The following is a 21,234-nucleotide window of genomic DNA, read 5'->3' as shown; positions in this document are numbered from 1 at the left end:
CAATAACTATTTTATGGCTATAAAACCTTTACTGCTGCTACAGCTGCGTCACAAAAAACATCAATAACCTCATAAAATTGAAATATTATTTAGGAATATAGCCACATTGTACTCACCAAAAATTGTTTTTATTTGTACACAAAATCCATCCTCCTTTCTTTCCTCAAGAAGATTTCGATGACTCTGCTGTACAGATTATCCGTGCATTTCAGTTGCATCGAGAAGTTCTTATTGCCATCGAAGCTAATGCTGAAAGTCGAGCCTGTCTGTCGTATTTCTGGCATAAGTTTTTATTCAATTTAGGGCTGAAAATGTCCGTTCCTAGTTGTGACAGGCTTGCTAGCTTCAGAGTTGTCCGACCTTTTTTAGTGATGTCCAGCTTTTCTTGAAAAGTCCGTCTTGAAAATGGCTTTGACAGTAAATCTGCAACCAAATCCATTTTTTCTCCTCCTTCAGCCATTGTGGGTTGACAAAACTGGTATTAAATCTCATCTCATCTCTCATCTCATTCTGAACCGCTTCATCCTCACTAGGATCGCGGGGTGTGCAGGAGCCTATCCCAGCTGACTTTGGCCAAAGGCGGAGGACACCCTGAATTGGTGGCCACCCAATCGCAGGGCACAAGGAGACAAACAACACATTCACACTCATACCTAGGAGCAATTTAGTGTCCACTCAGCCTACCATGCATGTCTTTGGAATGTGGGAGAAACTGGAAAACCCACGCAGGCACGGGGAGAACATGCATACTCCACACAGGTGGACCGACCTGGATTTGAACCCAGGACCCCAGAGCTGTGAGGCCGACGCGCTAACCACTCAGTCACCAGGCCGCCCATTCCAAAAAAATTGTCACTTAAAAATTTTTAAGCAACTATTTCAGAAAAGTACCAAATTTCCAATTTAGGGGAGTACACACTAACCACTCAGCCGCCAGGCCGCCCACTCACAGATCACTTAAATATTGGATAATTTCCTATTGATTTTGATGGACTTTCCGGAATGCTTCTTGTTTATTTGTCGGTTCTGCATTTCCAGATTATGTCCTGTTGGTTTTGGGGCATTTCAAGGTTCCTTATTAAATCATTGATTGCCTTTTAAGGCGCTGTTTTGCCGGCAGGAAGCGATTGAACGAATGTGATAGCGGATCGAAAATTGCGCAAATCCCAGTAGTGCATGCACTTGATCACACAACTCACAAACATCTGGTTTTGCGGCAACCTTGTCAAAAAAAATGAAAGCATTTAATTATGTACGTACAGTATGAATGAGCTACAAAGTGCCCATCAGGTAGAACAACCCCACGGGCCAGATTGGACCCCCTAGCGGGCCAATTCTGGTCTGCGGGTCACATGTTTGACATTACTGCTCTAGTTCTAATTCAAACATATCACCAAATGTGGCAACATGCTCAGTTAAGCAGGGATCTCCATGGCAACCATCAGTGACTGTACTCTTCCAGTCTTCTCAGCCCTCCCCCTCGAGCTGTGCTGCAGACTGGAATGAGGAGGGTGGGCGGGGGTCACAGCTCCCATCATGCTTTGCAGTCGGAAGAAGGAAGAGGTAACCGCTTGAATGAGATGAAAAGATGTTGGTTAGTGTGAAATCGGTGTAGGAAGCAGAATGTTGCTTATAAACTGTCCAAGACTTCGCTCCTCTCAGGGTGAGTCTTGCCTCTTGTGCTACCCTAACATCATCTTGGCTGATGGTTCTCTGCTCCTCTCAATGGATGTGTTGTTGCTCTGCACTGATGCTTTGACAACATTGTGATTGTTTGTCAGCAGGAGGAGATTTCCTTCCTCTCACTCAGTTCCAAAGAAATATTGAATTTTTTTTCATCTATTCTCGGAAAATGAATTAATGAATGAATGCATTGTATATATGTTTCATTCACGTGTCTTTAGGTCAAACCATTTCCTCCTCCTGACTATCATCTCATCAATGTTTGGAAAGGTGGACCAAATGTTATTAATAATGAGCTCATGATGAGGAAGACAGATGAAAAATTGGTACCCAGATTAGCTCAAAAACTCACAATCTGACCTATCATCGATGTATTTAATGTATTTTCAGTAAGTCATTAATGCATATAAATAGGCATACATGGGTGCTCAACATATGACAAACATTAAAAACACACTCTACATATTATAAAACATTGCAACATAGACATACACAAAACACATATACAAAAGGGGAGTTAATCACCAATTTCATAATGATGCAAATCATTCTCCATTCTCTGGAACATGTTATTTTGTTGTTTCAAGGGCTTATAGGCAATCTAATATAATGACCCTTGTGATGATAAGAGGTTCAGAAAATGAATGAATGTAGGAAACTGTAGGGTTCCAGTATCGTATTTTACATAAATGCATTCATATTAAAATATGAATAATCGAATGTAATACAGAGCTATTATGGTTGTTATTTTCTTGACTTTTTGACTTGAAAATGTCACTTGACATTTTGTCTTTGTTCTGGAAAGTTCGTTTCAGTACTGTCAAGATATAAATAACTGATCTCAACCAAATCAATTATTTAATTGCGATTATTCACATGCAGTCTTGCGATAAACATTTTTTAAATATTGTAAATACAAAAATGAGGCCACCTGATTTCGCCTGAATTTGGAGCAGGCAAGCATGGAATTGGTGGCCGTAACACCTCTACTTCGAGCCCCTCGGGGAAGAAGGAGCTGCTTACCTTATCTCTAAGGGAGAGTCTGGACACTGCGGAAGAAACTCATTTCAGCCGCTTGTATCCAGGATCTTGTTCATTTTAGTCACGATCCACAGCTCGTGACCATCGATGAGGTGGGAACATAGATCGACTGGTAAATACAGAGCTTTGCCTTTCGGCTCAGCTCCTTGTTCACCACGACGGACCGATGCATAGTCTGCATCACTGCAGACGCTGCACCGATCTGCCTGTCAATCTCCAGCTCCATTCTTCTCTCACCCTTGAACCACGTGGGGAAGGACCTCATCCTTGAACTGGAGAGGGTATGTCACCTTTTTCCGACTGAGGACGGGGGTCTCAGATTTGGAAGTGCTGATTCTCATCCCGACTGCTTCACATCGAATCGTTCCAGTGAGAATTGGAGATCACGGCTTGATGAAGCCAACAGAACCACATCCTCTACAAAAAACAGGGATGCAAACCGGACCCCTTCAATGCCACGGCTGCACCTAGATATTCTGTCCATAAACATTATGAACAGAATCGGTGACATGGGGCAGCCCTGGCAGAGTCCAACCCCCACTGGAAACAGATCCGACTTACTGCCGGCTACGCGGACCAAACTCTGACATCAGTTATAGAGGGCCTGGACCCCACGTATCAAGGGTTCTGGAACCTGATACTCCCGGTGTACAACCCTATATTCAACTCACTACCAGGTGGTGGTCGGTTGACAGCTCCCTGAGTCCCTTGAGGAGCACTCTCCAGCACCCCTTCCAAGGACTCCAAAAAGAGTGGGTACTCTGAGCTGCTGTTTGGTGCGTATGCACAAACAACAGTCAGGTCTCACCCCCCACCTTAAGGCAGAGGGATGCTACCCTCTCATCGAACCCCAATGTACACGCACCGAGCTGGGCGCAATAAGTATAGCCATACCTGCTCGGCGCCTCTCACCATGAGCGACTCCCGTGACCGGATGATTTGCCGAGTACCGACTCCCGTGACCGGATGATTCGCCGAGTACCGACTCCCGTGACCGGATGATTCGCCGAGTACCGACTCCCGTGACCGGATGATTCGCCTAAAGACGTTTCGCCGACGGACGTTTGACAGACAGACAGGTCGCCGAATGGACGTTCCGCCAAACGTTCATTCGGCTGAATGAACGTTCGGCCGAACGGAGGTTTCGCCAAAACGGGATTCGCGCACTTGCCCCGCCCCCGGATCGTGTATGTACATGTTTTTCAACCTCGGCCCGCGGGCCATATACAGCCCGTTAGGATTTTTAACCCGGCCCGCCGCCGGCGTTGTCCAAATTATAGTAAAAATCAATGATTCATTTCCCTTTGCCGCTCATCACTCTCAATTTATTAGTCTACCGTCAATGGCAGCCCGGGAATAAGCACTCTTGGGCGGGCATGGCAGCCCGGGAATAAGCACTCTTGGGCGGGCATGTCAGCCCGGGAATAAGCAGAGAGCATTTTGAGCCGTTTGGCGAATGGACATATATAGACGTTTTTTTGCCCCATCGCGACTTGGGCTGCCATGCCCGCCCATGAGTGCTTATTCCCGGGCTGTCATTGACGGTAGACTAATAAATTGAGAGTGATGAGCGGCAAAGGGAAATGAATCATTGATTTTTACTATAATTTGGACAACACCGGCGGCGGGCTGGATTAAAAATCCTAACGGGCCGTATATGGCAGAGAATAAGCAGGAGTGATCTGAAAAACTTGTACATACACGATCCGGGGGCGGGGCAAGCGCGCAAATCCCGTTTTGGCGAAACCTCCGTTCGGCCGAACATTCATTCGGCCGAATGAACATTCGGCGGAACGTCCATTCTGCGACCTGTCCGTCTGTCAAACGTCCGTCGGCGAAACGTCTTTAGGCGAATCATCCGAGTACCAGCGACTCCAGAGTGGAAGTGTCCAACCCCCCTTGAGAGGAGTGGTACTAGAGCCCGAGCTGTGTGGAGAGGTGACCCCAACTAAATTGAGACGAAACTTCTCAACCTCACGCACTAGCTCAGGCTCTTTCCCAACCAGAGAGGTGACATTGCACGTCCCAAGAGCCAGCTTCTGCAGCCGGGGGTCGGACCACCAAGGATCCCTCCTTTGGGGGCCGCCCAACTGTCGTCTGAGTGAGCCCATGGGAAGGGGAACCCACGTAGTCTTTTCGAGCTGTGCCCGCCCGGGCCCCACGGATGAAGGTCCGGCCACCAGGCGCTTGCCATCGTGCTCCTCCTCCATGCCTGGCTCCAGAGTGGCCCCGTGACCTGCGTCCGGGCGAGGAAAAACGCTTTTCAATAGTGTTGCTCATCATAAGAGGCCTGGTCCCTCACCTCAGACCAGTTTGGCATGGAGGACCCTACCAGGGGCTCAAGGCCCCAGACAACATAGCTCCAAGGGTCATTGGGACACACAATGACCATGATAAGATGATGACTCATCGAGCGTGTTTCACTCCTGTTGAAAATGAAAGTGGAAGGATTTCAAGATGGCCCTCGCATCCTTTGAGCTTTGTAAAAGCGGCCCTCAAAGAGAAAAGGTTTGGACACCCCTGATCAAAAGCAATAAAAAAAACAAATCGATTTTGATGGCTCAACAACACTGTTGCTAAAACATCTCAGGCATTTGAATAAAAATGAGCTTTTCAACAAAACAGTGCATCTTAAATGATCTAATTTATGTTTTGCAATTTTGTGGATTTCAATTAAGTTCTGCTTAAACAATGGAAATATAAATGTAAACTGATGTGTCGTTACTACCCTTATACACACAACACAGACTTACATTGTTTCACCATGGAGGTCAAACGTTAACTTGTATGTAATCAATCTGTCTGTGTGACAGCTGCAAACATACTTGGGAGGAGGCAGATAAGGGTTGCAGTTTGGTCAAAAATTGACTGCCTTAATTAACCCATGTACAAGTATAATACAAAACAAAAATGAAGACAAACCCCGCCCACTTTAAGATGGTAAACCAATAGAAAATGCTTGCTCAAAGAGCTGCCGTAGTTTACAGTCTGAGCAACTAGACTCACTCAGTCAGACAACGTTGACATCACATTGGACTTTGTTGTAGGTGAGTACAGGTGCATTTATTTGTGAGTCTTAAATCTTTAAGAGCTTAACACTTTATTAAAGCATCTTTAGTAGCCAACAAAGCTAGGCAATGGTCCTCGTCACTTTATTTAAACTTTGCGAGTTCTAAATAATAAAATTGTGTGAATTATACTGCTGCTTTGCACTTTACAACAAGGCTTGCTTCCTTTCGTTTTCAGCAAACTGTCACATCAAAAATTTGACTAAAACACAATTCGGTGTTTAGGTAGTTTTAAACAGCTGTAAATCACATCATGTTAAACATTTGGGGGAAAAACAAACATTGTTTTTGGAAAATAGATTCATTCATGTTCATGCCCACAGGGTGCTGGAGCCCATCATGGCTAATTTGGGGCAAAAGACTGACATCACCCCTAAACTGTTCGCCAGTCAGTTGTAGTGCACACATACTGTAAATAGGCAACCATTCGCACTCACAATCGCCACTGAGTGGGACTCATACTCATGCAGCCTGAAGTGAGGTCAGACGGTGGCTGGATAGTAGATTCATTCATCCATTCATCTCCCGTACTGCACATCCTCGTAAGGCTTCGGGAGTTGTTGGAGTCTATCCCAGCTGTCTTCGGGTGAAAGGCAGGCTACACCCTAGACTGGTCGCCAGTCAGCCACAGGTTACACAGAGAGACAGATGACCATTCGCGCTCACAATCATACTTCCACCAGCGGGAATCGAGCGCGTGCCTTCGCGCACCGAAGTCAGGCAAGTGGACCCCTACTCCACCGGGCTTGGATAATAGATATTTAATTTAAAACATGTACATAGTTCAAATTTATAAAGAAAATGTCATTTTGGGATATTCTCTCTTTGACTCATGTTGTATTTTATACACTGTAATAAGTTGAGTCTTCACACACATTCTCAGAACTTGTGTGCTTCAAACCACATGATAAAAAGGCATACACATTGATTTGAAACAGCCAAAGAACAGAGTCGTTGTTTTAAGTGTTCTGCAGGGTGATCAATCTTATAAATTCATCAGGGTGTCACCCTCCCCATGCTTAGCCATACATCCGTTGCTTTCAGATGAATAAGAAAGCAGTGTCACTGCTTACTGTAATTTATTGATTGAGCTGTGTCTTCTGATTCCAGGGAACATGTTGTTCAGATGGGTCATTTTAAATAACAAAGCAAAGTCATCGCATAATTTGTGTCTCATGGCTTCTTTTTCCACATGAAGTCAAAATACCTGCAGAGCAATACACAGCATTTTTTTTTTTTGCATGAGAAATCCTGTAAATTGCTGGATTGGCACAATTCTCACATATCTCCAATGTCATAATAAATGAATGTTAATACCAACTGTGAAATGGGCTTGCAAGTACTACTTTCTTATACTGACTGCATCAGTGTCATGTCAGCCATTGAGTGTTCTAAATAAACTACATAGCACTTTTGTGAAGAAGTTGATAATGGACAACATTTAGTGTTTTACAGCTACTTTGACACAATTCCGTCATCGGCTGCTGAAACTAACAAGCTTTGTGGAAAGGATGTCACAAACAACCCATAACTTCTGTAAATACTACAATATATGGGTATATGACTGTCAAACAAAAATAAAATAAAATTACAATCAGATGATAACTTTTTCAATATCATCAGGTTGTCTGGTAAGTACTAGATAGTGTTCAATCATTAAACATGAAATCTTCTTCTTAAATATTACACTGAGAATACAAATACAAATTCAGAGGTAGGATGGACAGCCTTTATAGGGCTGAGTTTCAGGTCACTCAATAATGTCAAATGCGCATCTCATTTTCTGAACCGCTTTATCTTCATTAGGGTCGCGGGGGTGCTGGAGCCTATCCCAGCGGACTCCAGACCAGAGGCGGGGGACTCCCTGAATCAGTGGCCAGCAGAGCGCAGGGCACAAGGAGACGGACAACCGTGCACTCTTACACCCATACCTAGGGGATATTTAGAGTGTCCAATCAGCCTACCATGCATGTTTTTGGAACGTGGGAGGATACCGGAGTACCCGCAAACTCCGGAGAACATGCAAACTCCACACAGATGGACATGACCTGGATTTGAACCCAGGAACCTAGAGCTATGAGGCCGACACGCTAACCACTTGCTCCACCGGGCCACCCACTATGCAAACCATATACCTTAAATATACTAATACATGGAAAAACATTTGCGACAAAGACAGCAAAAACGAAAAGAAGAAAAAGTGTTAGGTATTACGCAGGTCGTGCGGCCTGGCGGCTGAGTGATAAGTGTGTCCGCCTCACATTGGGATACTTGGGTTCTAATCCAGGTTGGTCCACCTGTGTGGAATTTGCAGGTTCTCCCCAGGCCTGCGTGGGTTTTCTCCAGGTACTCCGGTTTCCTCTCACATTCCAAAGACATGCATGGTAGGCTGACTGGACACTCTAAATTGCCCCTAGGTATGATTGTGAGGGTGTATGGTTGCTTGTCTCCTTGTGCTCCTTGTGCCCTGCGATTGGCTGGCCACTAATTCAGGGTGTCCCCCGCCTCTGGCCTGAAGTCAGCTGGGATAGGCTCCAGCACCCCCAGCCACCCTAGTGAGGATAAAATGGTTCAGAAAATGAGATTAGATGATATCACGCAAGTTAACTTAAGTATAAGATATGAAATGACATGACAGGGTATTCTTAAATTACATTTCAACCTGGGCTGACAAGGTAGTGTAACCTTTGGACTTCCGTGACTTTTATTGCTTTTAGAGCATGTTCTAATTTTTCTCACTCTTTGTTTCATTCTGACAACCTCTCATGGCCACACGGAGCAGAAGTACGTCTCATGAGTGCTTTCACACTCACCCACATTTGCCTCCAGTGTAATTTTATCATTTTTAAAGTGTTTAGGGGTAAGCATTATAGATTGTGAAACAAACTATGCTAATCCAATTTAAAATCTGTTTTACTACTAAAGTCCAAGTTACAAAAGCCCCTCTTAAACAATTTAGTTTTGTAAATGTAAGTATTTATCAAAAAGGGAAAAAAAATAAGAACATTATTCATTAAACCATTAAGATGGATATAACGCAAAGACATTTTTCAATGGGGTGGAATTATGATTGGCAAGTCAGTAAACATACACATACACCATAAACACAACTTAAAGTTATGCTACGCACACTCAGAAAAACTCAAGAAATTCTGTGACAAACAAAGGTTGAAGGCCCATGAATCAGAAACTCAAGTTGCTCCACCATATTACTAGAAAAAGATGAAAAAATGCCCAGAAAATAGGCTTTGGTCGGACAGTCATGCTCAAGCTCTGGCGGTGCCCACTACACCTACACCATTTTGGGACTGCTCTAGAGCTACAATTGTATACAGTTGATAGCTTTTTAAGGTTTATTGAGAAAAAAATGTAAAATCTGTGGGTGGATGGATAGACGGATGGTGAGTTAAGTGTCCCATTTGGTCCACCCAGCAATGGTAAATATACAGCCAATCCTAAAGTGAGTCGTCGGTGGAGTACGCTGTGAATTAGTTGCCAGCCAATCATAGACTAAATTGGATTTTACCATAACATGTCCAGTGTTGACAATCTCTTTCTCTCTGATTTGTCCCTCATGATGATCTCCAAGGAGCACACGTGATTGCTTGGCTCTCGGAACTTTCAATCTCCTCTTCATCATCTTCTCCCCCTATCTGAATCCATGGAGGATGTTGGCAAGCTCAAAGAAATAAATCAGACTCACCCACCATTTCTGTTGGAAAGGAAGGCTCACCATTCGCAGCCCACGCTTACGATCCTTAAATCCAAGCTGAAGCGAAGCGTGAGCTGCTCCCTTCCCCGAATACGCTCCACCTTGTCCAGCTTCTTCCCTGTGGTGCGCTGGCTGCCCAAGTACAAACTGCGAGAGTACGTGTGGGGGGATGTCATGTCCGGGTTGATTGTGGGAATCATCTTGGTACCGCAGGCCATCGCATACTGCCTACTGGCCGGAGTGAAGCCCATCTATGGATTATACACATCATTTTATGCCAATGTTATCTACTTCCTCATGGGAACATCCAGGCACGTCTCTGTTGGCATCTTCAGCCTGATGAGTCTCATGGTTGGACAGGTAAAATACATCTGTGTTACCTATAAAATGCACCAAAAAAGATTGATCTCAAACAACCAGCAGGTCCACCATGGTAATATGAAGTTTATAGTTTGTATTTAAAATGTATCTTTTGTGGCACACCCGGATTTCTTCGGATGACCTCTTAGGTAATAACACGCTCTCCTTTTCTGCAGGTGGTCGACAGAGAGGTTTTCCTTGCTGGATTTGACCTCAACGAGGACTCTTCTGGTCTTCCGGGGTTTAATGATTCATTCACCATCAATGTGACAGAAAGTCAAAATCATGTTGTTGAGCTAATGGGGGTGCCATGCGGGAAAGACTGTTATGCTATTAGCATCGCTGTTGCTCTTACTTTCCTCGCTGGGATTTACCAGGTAAAGAATAAACTTCCACTCAGAATTTAGCGCAGATTGATAGATTGAATAGGCTTCAATTCATTCACTACCCAAATGAATGCCATAGAAAGTGCATGGATAACATGACAAAGTAAAGTACCTATACATTAATCTCGAGGCAGCCTGTTACTCTAAATATACGATGCAGTCTTTTATAAATTTCCGAAACAGGTCTCACTATCTATCCTCAACGCAGGTCATGATGGCTGTGTTTGGTCTGGGCTTCGTCTCCGTCTATCTTTCGGCTCCCATGTTAGATGGCTTTGCCACAGGAGCCTCCTTCACCATCCTTACTGTCCAAGCTAAATACCTCTTGGGTCTCAAGATCCCTCGTCATCAGGCGTACGGCTCCGTCGTCATAAACTGGTTTAACATCTTCGCCAACATTCACGAGGCCAACATGTGCGACCTCATCACCAGTGCCATCTGTATCACCGTATTAGGTCGGGACTCCTAGGATTGTAACAAAATGATGTCTAGTGAGGCCTTTTTAATACTTTTGATTTTGTATTCTCCGTAGTGGCAGGTAAAGAGATCCAGGAACGCTACAAAGATCGTTTAAAGATCCCTCTGCCCACAGAGCTGGTCGTGGTTGCTGGAGCCACGTTGGCCAGTCATTTTGGGAATCTCAACCATCATTACGGCACCAGCATTTCAGGTCACATCCCCACTGGCTTCATTCCACCTCAAGTGCCCAGCTTTAGGCTAATGCCAAAAGTTGCCCTGGACGCCATTCCTATAGCTGTTATCAGGTAGTTTTTCCAACGTTTGCTAGCGGGAGCTGCCAACTATGCACTCGCTTTAACAACACTCCCTAAATAAATCAGAATTTAAATGTCTGTTATGGTAAGAAAATATCTTCATATGATTACAACTGATGTTTTGTTTCTCGAATGTTTGAAGGAGATTTTAATAGTGATACGTAAAAATTTTGTTTTATCCCATAGCTTTGCCTTTACCGTTTCTCTGTCCGAGATGTTTGCCAAGAAAAACGGCTATATGGTCCGTCCCAACCAAGAGATGCTCGCCATCGGCTGTTGTAACATAATTCCATCCTTCTTTCATTGCTTCACGACCAGTGCGGCTTTGGCAAAAACTATGGTGAAGGATTCGACGGGTTGTCAGACACAGGTAAAGTTTGCCACTATCCCATACTCTTTTTAGAAATTTCCAACCATGTTCCTGCGATTTCCCATCAGGTATCAAGTCTGATTAGCGCTTTGGTCATCCTGATGGTGTTGCTTTTCTTCGCGCCTTATTTCCACACCCTTCAAAAGTGTGTCCTTGCCTGTATCATCATTGTCAGCCTTCGGGGAGCACTCAGGAAGTTCAAGGACGTCCCGGCGAAGTGGCGATCCAGCCGCAACGACGCAGTGGTTTGGTTGGTCGCCATGTCAGCTACTGCTCTGATCAGTGTTGAGATTGGCCTACTGGTTGGGGTCACTTTCTCCATGTTCACCATTATCTATAAAACCCAAAACCCCAAGGTGAGTAACAGCAATGAAACTACAAAGCACAACTGTTTCTCTATTTACTTACTTTTCATGGATTTAAAGTAATCACAACTGTAGATTTTTTTAGGCTGAATTGTATATCTTTATAAGAGATTAACCTATTTTCCGGACTATAAAGTTTTCTTTTATAGTCTGGCCGATGGTGCGACTTAAATATGTGTGAAATTACTGTGATCCTTCACCACTTCGCAGCTTCAATACATTGCGTTTTTTATATTAAGTATAATTTTTTTAAAGGTTCATAAAAAGTCAAAATTCACGCCGAAACTCGCAAGCGTTAGACAGGGGATAAAAATGGCAGAGGTCAAGGCTCCGCCTCTTCTTCAGTGCTTAATTGGGTGGCACTCAGCACTGAAGAAGAAGCCATATTTCACTGTAGAAGAGGAATGGCACGCCGAATAATATAAAAGGCCGACATCTTGCCATTTCCTGGTTACTTCAGATTACATTTTGAATCACATACATTAACTGTGGAGAAACACTAGGCCAAGTCTATTGCAGCTTTTTGGGGATTTCGAATCGTCCCTAAAAGTGCTTCATAAGGGCCAATGGGCCCCCCAAAAAATCGGGACATGATGACAGTGACCGAAAAAGTCACGTTGCTGTGCTACAGGCAACGCACGCCAATGCGGCATAAATAAATCTATTGTGCGCTATATGAAGAAAGAAGAAGCGAACATTCGGAAGACCGCCATAATATCCTTTTCCAAGGTGACTAGCCACTATGAATAAAAATATGAACCAGGATTATGAGGGATTTACGCCGTAGATACGGCCATGAAACTGGCATGACGAGAGGACATCAACACACATGCTTGAGCCACTCAGATACCTCGTGCCTCCCCCCTTTTGGTCTGTGTTGATCACACTGCAGTCTTTTCCTGTCAGCTCCTGTGCAACTTGAGTGCCACACTGACACAGCGTAGGTCAGCATGCTGTCAATGGCAGACCGGCAGAAGGTCACCAGCAGGTTGGTGTTTAGTTGCTCCTTCCTGAGTATTCTCAGAAAATGTAGCCTCTGCTGCGCCTTCTTGACAAGTGCTGTGGTGTTTACCACCCAAGTGAGATCAGCAGAGATGTGGACCCCTAGGAATGTGAAAGTCTCCACTTGCTCCACTCCTTCGCCGTTAATCTACAGGGGGGACGGAAGAGCCTTGTTCCATCAGAAATCTAGGATGAGTTCTTTTGGAGAGGTTTAGCGCCAAGTTGTTGAGAGCGTACCACTCGCTGAGTCTAAGCACCTAATTTCTGTCGGCCGTCTCATTCTCCCCTGTGATCACCCCCACCACCGCTGTATCGTCTGCATATTTCACAATGATGTTTTCAGAGTGTGTGGGTCCATAGTTGTGAGTGTAAAGCGAGTAGAGTAGTGGACTCAGCACACAGCCTTGGGGCGAGCCGGTGCTGACCGTTCGGGCAGATGAGAGGTGGCGACCCAGCTTCACGTACTGGGGTCGGTTGACCAGAAAGTCCTTAATCCAGGAGTATGTGGAATGCGGGAGCCGCAGGTTGGCCAATTTGGGGATAAGAATGTCTGGTCTTATGGTGTTAAAGGCTGAGCTGTAGTCGATGAAAACCATTCTGACATACAGTCGGGCAAATAAGTATTTAGTCAACCACCAATTGTGCAAGATCTCCTACTTGAAAAGATTAGAGAGGCCTGTAATTGTCAACATGGGTAAACCTCAACCATGAGAGACACAATGTGGACAAAAAACAACAGAAAATCACATTGTTTGATTTTTAAATAATTTATTTCCAAATTAGAGTGGAAAATAAGTATTGGTCACCTACAAACAAGCAAGATTTCTGGATGTCAAAGAAGTCTAACTTCTTCTAACGAGGTCTAACGAGGTCGCCACTCGTTACCTGTATTAATAGCATCTGTTTTAACTCATTATCATTATAAAAGACACCTGTCCACAACCACAGTCTCTCACACTCCAAACTCCACTATGGCCTAGAGCTGTCGAAGGACACCAGAGACAAAATTGTAGACTTGCACCAGGCTAGGAAGACTGAATCTGCAATAGGTAAAACGCTTGGTGTAAAGAAATCAACTGTGGGAGCAATTATTAGAAAATGGAAGACATACAAGACCGCTGATAATCTCCCTCGATCTGAGGATCCATGCAAGATCTCATCCCGTGGCGTCAAAATGATAACAGGAACAGTGAGCAAAAATCCCAGAATCACACGGGGGGACCTAGTGAATGACCTACAGAGAGCTGGGACCACAGTAACAAAGGCTTCTATCAGTAACACAATGTGCTGCCAGGGACTCAAATCCTGCACTGCCAGATGTGTCCCCCTGCTGAAGCCAGTACACATCCAGGCCCGTCTGCGGTTTGCTAGAGAGCATTTGGATGATCCTGAACAGGACTGGGAGAATAGAACTTTTTGGGAGGAAAAACAGGTTCTCGTGTTTGGAGGAGAAATAATACTGAATTGCATCCGAAGAACACTATACCCACTGTGGAGCATGGGGGTGAAAACATCATGCTTTGGGGCTGCCAGACGTGTCCCCCTGCTGAAGCCAGTACACATCCAGTCCCGCCTGGGGTTTGCTAGAGAGCATTTAGATCAGGGTTGTCCAAACTATTCCACAAAGGGCCGCAGTGGGTGCGGGTTTTCATTCCAACCCATCAAGAGGACACCTTTTCACCAATCTGGTGTCCTACAAGTGCAATCAGTGGATTGCAGTCAGGTGCTTCTTGTTTTCTGCAGAAATCTCATTGGTCAAAGTGCCTGGGCTGGATCGGTTGGAACAAAAACCTGCACCCACAGCGGCCCTCGAGGACCGGTTTGGCCACCCCTGATTTAGATGATCCAGAAGAGGACTGGGAGAATGTGTTATGGTCAGATGAAACCAAAATAGAACTTTTTGGTAGAAACACAGGTTCTCATGTTTGGAGGAGAAAGAATACTGAATTGCATCCAAAGAACACCATACCCACTGTGAAGCATGGGGGTGGAAACATCATGCTTTGGGGCTGTTTTTCTGCAAAGGGACCAGGATGACTGATCTGTGTAAAGGAAAGAATGAATGGGGCCATGTATCGAGAGATTTTGAGTGAAAATCTCCTTCCATCAGCAAGGGCATTGAAGATGAGATGTGGCTGGGTCTTTCAGCATGACAATGATCCCAAACACACAGCCAGGGCAACAAAGGAGTGGCTTCGTAAGAAGCATTTCCAGGTCCTGGAGTGGCCTAGCTAGCATTTTCTATGACATGACTGTTCTTTGTTTTGAATTTTATCAAATAAAATTCCCCCACAATACAACTTATACTCCAGTGTGACTTACCGTATTTTCACGACTATAAGGCGCCCTAAAAAGTCTTAAATGTTCTCCAAAATAGACACGGCGCCTTATAATGCGGAGCGCTGTGTGTAAGCTTTAAAGCCTGACTGAGAACACTTCTTGCCGACACGCTTCTTATATAGAGAGAAGGCGGACGTGGGTGGGATCAGACGCTAAAGGCACGCTCCTACAAGGTACCCGTATATAGTGTGGGCATGTGTTTATTGCAAAACAATTTCGGTTTGGTTTCTAAGGCCCCCCTGAAGCAGCGGTGAAAAACCAAGTCACGAAAATGAACTCCTAGCTTGCCGTCATTCCCGGAGACTTAGCTAAAGCGCTGGGCAAGTTACGCCACTATTTGCGAATGGATTGTGGCCGCCTGGACGAACGTGTCTGCTTGCACTGTTGATAGGTTCACCAATAGGCATTCCCGAATGCACCTTGAAATAAAACAGACATCTTTCTCGTAACTGGGTTCTTGGAAGATAGAATCGATCCACATGCGTCCTCGGTCAAGATCATTCTGATGACTCGATGACTCTCTTGCTAATTTATTTCATAAGATTCACAACATTCATCTCAGTTCTCAAAACAATTGTAGGTCTGTCGAATCTTCCCGAGGGAGTGCTGTTGACAACACTGTCAGAAATCAAAACAATTGTAAGTCCTCCGGATCCGAGGAAGCGGTATCACCACCTGGTGCGAAGTCGAAGTCAAAACAATTGAGAGTCCTCCGGATCTTCGGTGCGAGCGACCATGTGGAAGGTCGATGTTTCTCAAAACAATTGTTGAAAGTCCTCCGGATCCCAAGGGAACGATGTTTCGGTGTGAACAATTGTTTTGAGAAGTCCATGTAACAGGGGAGTGACCTTCCCGTTGTTTATCATGGTTGCAAGCAGATGTACTAAAAATGACTTTTTTCATGCTAATAAGCTTCATTGCAAGCACATATATAATGATTATATTTCAAGCAAATTTATAATAATGATAACCTAACAACTGTTGTTAGAGGCACTAACAACAGATGCTTGAAAAACGCTGGACATCGGCATCAACACAGCTTTACGAAGGGTGGCAGGCAGCGCAGGGCTAGTTACGCTAGCTACTATTTGCGAATGGATTGTGTCTGCTTGCACGGTTGTTATGGGCACTAACAACAGATGCTTGAAAAACGCTGGACATCGGCATCAACACAGCTTTACGAAGGGTGGCAGGCAGCCCCGGGCTAGTTACGCTAGCTACTATTTGCGAATGGAATGTGCCCGCCTGGACAAACGTATAAAACTCATTTGGACGATTGTTGAATTCGGACACAGAAAATGAGGACTTTGATGGATTTGTGGGTGATGATGACGTGAGTACATTGTAAAATGGCTAAATAAAGTACAACCGAACTCAGTTTTGCTTCTGTTGCCTTTTTAAAAACGTGTTTTTAGCGTGTGTCCGTATGTTTAAGCTGGTGTATGTTTTGCCATGCCTGGCTGCGCCTTTAAAAGCGGTCCGTCCTGTGTGTGTGATATACAGTATATGTTTTTCTTACCCCTTCATTTAGCATTTTTGGCAAGGTCAACTAATACTAAGGTGCAACTTATAGTCCAAAAAATATGGTGTATTTTTATATTAAATATGGTTTATTTTATTATTATCATATTTGTGTTATTATTATTAATATTATTATTATTGTTATTATTATTATTATTTCATCAAACTGACTTTAATCAGTCCCATAACCTGAGCTAATACATTGTCAAACATCAGGTGTCTCTCCTGGGCCGAGCTGGAAACTCAACTCTTTATGCTGAGATGGATGAATACCAAAACCTCACACCACCAACGCGAGTGCGAGTCTTTCGCTTCCAGGCACCTCTCTACTACGCCAACAAGGACACCTTCCTGAAAGCCCTCCACAAATCTGTTGGAGTGACACCTTTCTTGGAGATGACCAGAAGAAAAAAGGCAGAGAAGAAGGCCAAAAGGACGAAAGCTCTGGCAAACAGGGACACCGACAATGGAGATGCCATTGTGGCCCTCATGCAAAGAGAACTGGACTTTCACACAATCATTTTGGACTGCTCTGCCATCCCCTTTGTAGACTCCACGGGCGTGTCCACGTTTAAGGGACTGCTAAAGGAATTTGAAGAGATTGGCATTCGCATGGTCTTTGCTTGCTGTAATCCCTCCCTCATTGATACTTTGCAGAAGGGAGAGGTTTTTGAAAAGGATGACAAAGACATGAGCAGCATCTTGTTCCATACGGTTCACCACGCGGTACTGCAGATAAATACCCAGCAGCCAGACAAGAGCTCTGAAGACTCGGTTTTGTAGAGCAAAAAAATGGAATCATTTTTTTTTTATTATTGTGGGTTGTGGTAGTGGTTGTCATAAATTTCTAAAATTTGGGTTACTCCCTGAATCTGTAAGAGATGACACATGAGCAGGGTCAAAGGGAATCTGGAAACTCAAAATTACAAATCAATCTACAGTGGCTGAATGATCATACTGTACACAAGTTCCACTTCAAGGATGTAAAACTTTTTAAAACACATACCATAGTTTGCACTTGGGACTGATACTCAAGGGAGCCAAAAACAAGCCTGATTCTGAATGTGTAACACATGATCATAACTGTATAAAACTGATACAAGGTGAAATCAATGTCTGTGGTCACACAATCCTCCCCCTCCCCATCCCAGCAAATTCACATAAATGTGAGAAGAGGGAATAAAAAATATAAACAAACCAACATCTCACCTTTAGGGTAGATATACTAAATGAAAGGGGAAAACATATATAGAGTGGTACCTCTACTTACACAATTAATTCTTTTCAGAAGTGGTTTCTTAACTTGGATTTTGCACAAGTCGAAGACACTTTTTACATTAAATTAGCTTAACTTGTTCCACGATCTGTAATACTCCCTAAAGCAGACATGGGCAAACTACAGCCCGTTAGGCCTTTTAATCCGGCCCGCCGACGTTGTCCAAATTATTATATATATATTTTTTATGCGGTCAAAATACAGGAAATCATTGGATGACCTGCATGAGCAATTCTGCCGTCGGCTTTGTGATTTTGGAAAAATTGACAGCTGGTGTCATGTCCTTTCTCACAAGACCCAGATGGTTCCACAGGAGTTTCAGTTGGAACTGATTGATCTCCAATGTGACAAGTTCAACTCCCTGAAAGTCTCTGAGTTTTAGGCTTCATTAAGTGCAGCCAAATTTCCAAACATCCAGAAGATGGCACAGAGGATTCTGGTGTTATTTGGCTGTATATAAGTGTGAACAGACCTTTAGTCTGATGAAAACCAAGAAAGCACCCCATAAATGCCAGATGAGCGATGAGTATGTTCATACTTTAGTCCTTTTTTTCTGTTTATGTTTCATATGTACTGTTAACGGATGCAGTTTTTTTTATATGTATCGTATCTTGTGCTGACCCGGCCCGCCTGTCAAATTTTTAAAGTCAATGTGGCCCCCAGGACGAAAAATTTGCCCAACCCTGCCCTAAAACCTCAGAAATTCTAAAAGTATACCCCTTTTGTATGAAGTGCCACTGTATGGAAAAATAAAAACGCCATATTATCCGGAATATAAGCCACACTTTAAAAAAATAGTCTAATTAATTTAGCATCAATTGTACAGTTTTATAATAACTGTCACTCAATACACACTACTATGGTCAGGAAAATCCTATTCATCCTTTTCCTCATTTAAAATTAAAGAAAAGAAATGTTCGTATATTTGAACTTGTTTTTTAATGGTATCATGTCGAGGTAAGGAAAGGATGGCTCAAATTATTTAAGATTTATTTTGAAAAAATGATTCTGCATTTTTTTCATTTCCAGAATTTGGGAATTTGTCACTAACCTTCCTCAGAGGAAGAATGAAGAATAGTATCTTAAAAATTGTAGGATTTCACTCATAAATAGAAAATAAACCATTTTATAATATTTTCTCCTTGGTTTATTCTTTTTATCTTGGGAATTAAACATGATTATGTTAAGGGAAGACTATGGAATAGGATTATATACCTGGAGATGTTTTTTTTAATATTAAATTTTTATTGGTCAATGGGAAAAACTGTCATGCTGCCTCAAATTTCCCATTAACTCTCCATAAAGCCTGAAAAATGTTGACCCAATTTATCTGTATACCTCTTCATTATCTCATCTTCTGAACCACTTTATCCTCACTAGGGTCGCGGGGGATGCTGGAGCCTATCCCAGCTGACTGGCCAGAGGACACCTTAAATTGGTGGCCAGCCAATCGCAGGGCACATGGAGACAAACAACCATTCACGCTCACACTCACCTAGGGGCAATTTAGAGTGTCCAATCAGCCTACCATGTCTATGGAATGTGGAAGGAAACCGGAGTACCCGGAGAAAACCCACGCAAGCCCGGGGAGAACATGCAAACTCCACACAGGTGGACCAACCTGGATTTGAACCCAGGTCCCCCACTGTGAGGCCGATGCGCTAACCACTCATCGCCGGGTCACCCTGCCTCTTCATTATGTTTATTTTATTTTACATCTTCAAGATCTATGGATTCTTAGGTTACATAAAATTTTAAATCAAATTGGCTGCATTTAGTTTCTTACAAAATTTAGATTTGCCTAGTGAGCCATTTACTGGTAACCAAAGTCTGGACCTTGTTGGAGCTACCGAACCCCACCAGTTTTATATGCGCATTCACCGAACCCTACTTTAGTGTAAAATAAAATGTGATTTTTTTTTTCAAATTCAAGATACTTTGCAGTACTGATTGGCCAAGCAATATCACGTGATCATCTACACCCAGTGAAAGTCAAGTGGGGCATGTTATTGTGAATAGACATGATGAAGAACCACTGGTTTACACATTCTGATTTAACCAAAGTTGATTATTGTACAGCGCGTCGGCCTCACAGTTCTGGGGTCGAGGGTCCGACCTCAGGCTCGTCCTCATTGTGTGGAGTGTGCATGTTCTCCCCAGGCTTGCATGGGCTTTCTTCGGGTGCACCGGTTTCCTCCCACAACCCAAAAACATGGAGAGGCAGCTGTTTGAACACTAAATTTCCACTAGGTATGTGTGAGCGTGTATGGTTGTTCATCTCCTTGTCCCCTGCAATTGGCTGGCCACCAATTCAGGGTGTCCCCCATCTGGTGCCCGTAGTCAGCTCCAGCACCCCTCGCGAACATTTTGAGGATAATCAGTTCAGAAAATGAACGAATAATTATTGTACAAGGCCTAAAAAAATCATTATTCAAGATATTTAAAACTCTAGACACGTTTTCCACTCAATGTCCTTAATGTGTGTTAGAAGTTTACTCGTCTGACTTCGGTGCAGGCAGGTGCGGGCTCGATTCCCACTGGTGGCGGTATGATTGTGAGTGTGTATGTATGGTCGTTTGTCTCTGTGTGCCCTACGGCTGACTGGCGACCAGTCTAGGTCGTAGCCTGCCTTTCGCCCGAAGTCAGCTGTGTTAGGCTCCAGCAACCCCGCAACCCTTTCAAGGATGCATGGTATGGAAGATGAATGAACCTTCCAGTGGTATCATCACTGACATCAATGGGCTTCCTCTTTTCTTTTTAGTAATGACACTAAACTAAAAGTTCAGATCAGAAACAGATCCCTTTTCACTAAAAGAGACACCGCAACCCTTTCAAGGATGCGCGGTATGGAAGATAATTGAATGAACCCAAAGGGTTGATTTATTTTGTCAACAATGAAGGTCTACTCTCACTACAACAGTGGTGGGCCGTCAGGGCCTTCAAGGCCTTCTCTGCTGGCCTAAGAAATATCTGAATCATATATTATATTTTGTCCATCAATACTTATTAAATGATTCCAAATTGTCTGTTAGCTTCCGTTCATTGCTTTTCCCCCTGGTTGCACTGCTTCCAGATGCGTGTTTTCATATTGAAGCATTTAACCAATCACATTTCAGCCATTATTTGTTGCCAGGGTCAGAAATCTGCCTCAAAGCCTTCACAATCAGTTCTGCGGGCTCTGCTGCATTAAACAAGCGTCGATAAGACTGTTGCTTTAACCAATCAGATTTCGAGTTGGCAACACCACAATGTATTGTTGCAGGCGTAGGGATATGTCCTTGCCTTGTCGCAGGCGTAGGGATACGTCATCGCTTTCACCAACTATGATTAGCTACCA

The 21,234-nt window shown here is 43.8% G+C and overlaps 1 protein-coding gene across 1 annotated transcript; it reads left to right on the top strand.

Moving 5' to 3' along the window:
* Positions 1–1,509: 1,509 nt before the first annotated feature.
* On the top strand, positions 1,510–19,031 carry slc26a1 (solute carrier family 26 member 1). The gene is made up of 8 exons (XM_077623193.1): positions 1,510–1,663; positions 9,382–9,864; positions 10,041–10,241; positions 10,459–10,705; positions 10,783–11,014; positions 11,210–11,393; positions 11,462–11,749; positions 16,838–19,031. The coding sequence occupies exons 2-8, from the start codon at positions 9,454–9,456 to the stop codon at positions 17,402–17,404; spliced, it is 2,130 nt and encodes a 709-aa protein (XP_077479319.1). The 5' UTR covers positions 1,510–1,663; positions 9,382–9,453; the 3' UTR covers positions 17,405–19,031.
* Positions 19,032–21,234: the final 2,203 nt, after the last annotated feature.

The sequence above is a fragment of the Stigmatopora argus genome, chromosome 16 (genome assembly GCF_051989625.1).
Source record: "Stigmatopora argus isolate UIUO_Sarg chromosome 16, RoL_Sarg_1.0, whole genome shotgun sequence".
NCBI classification, from domain to species: Eukaryota; Metazoa; Chordata; class Actinopteri; order Syngnathiformes; family Syngnathidae; genus Stigmatopora; species Stigmatopora argus.
Note: the sequence above shows the minus strand (reverse complement) of the source record. Positions and strands in the feature narration are given on the sequence as shown.

Bases quoted from the DNA above. Each gene is read 5' to 3' on its own strand.
- slc26a1 (XM_077623193.1), top strand. From the start codon at position 9,454: ATGGAGGATGTTGGCAAGCTCAAAGAAATAAATCAGACTCACCCACCA. The intron at 9,865-10,040 runs GTAAAATACATC...CCTTTTCTGCAG, and splicing joins TGAGTCTCATGGTTGGACAG to GTGGTCGACAGAGAGGTTTT. The intron at 11,394-11,461 runs GTAAAGTTTGCC...ATTTCCCATCAG, and splicing joins CGACGGGTTGTCAGACACAG to GTATCAAGTCTGATTAGCGC.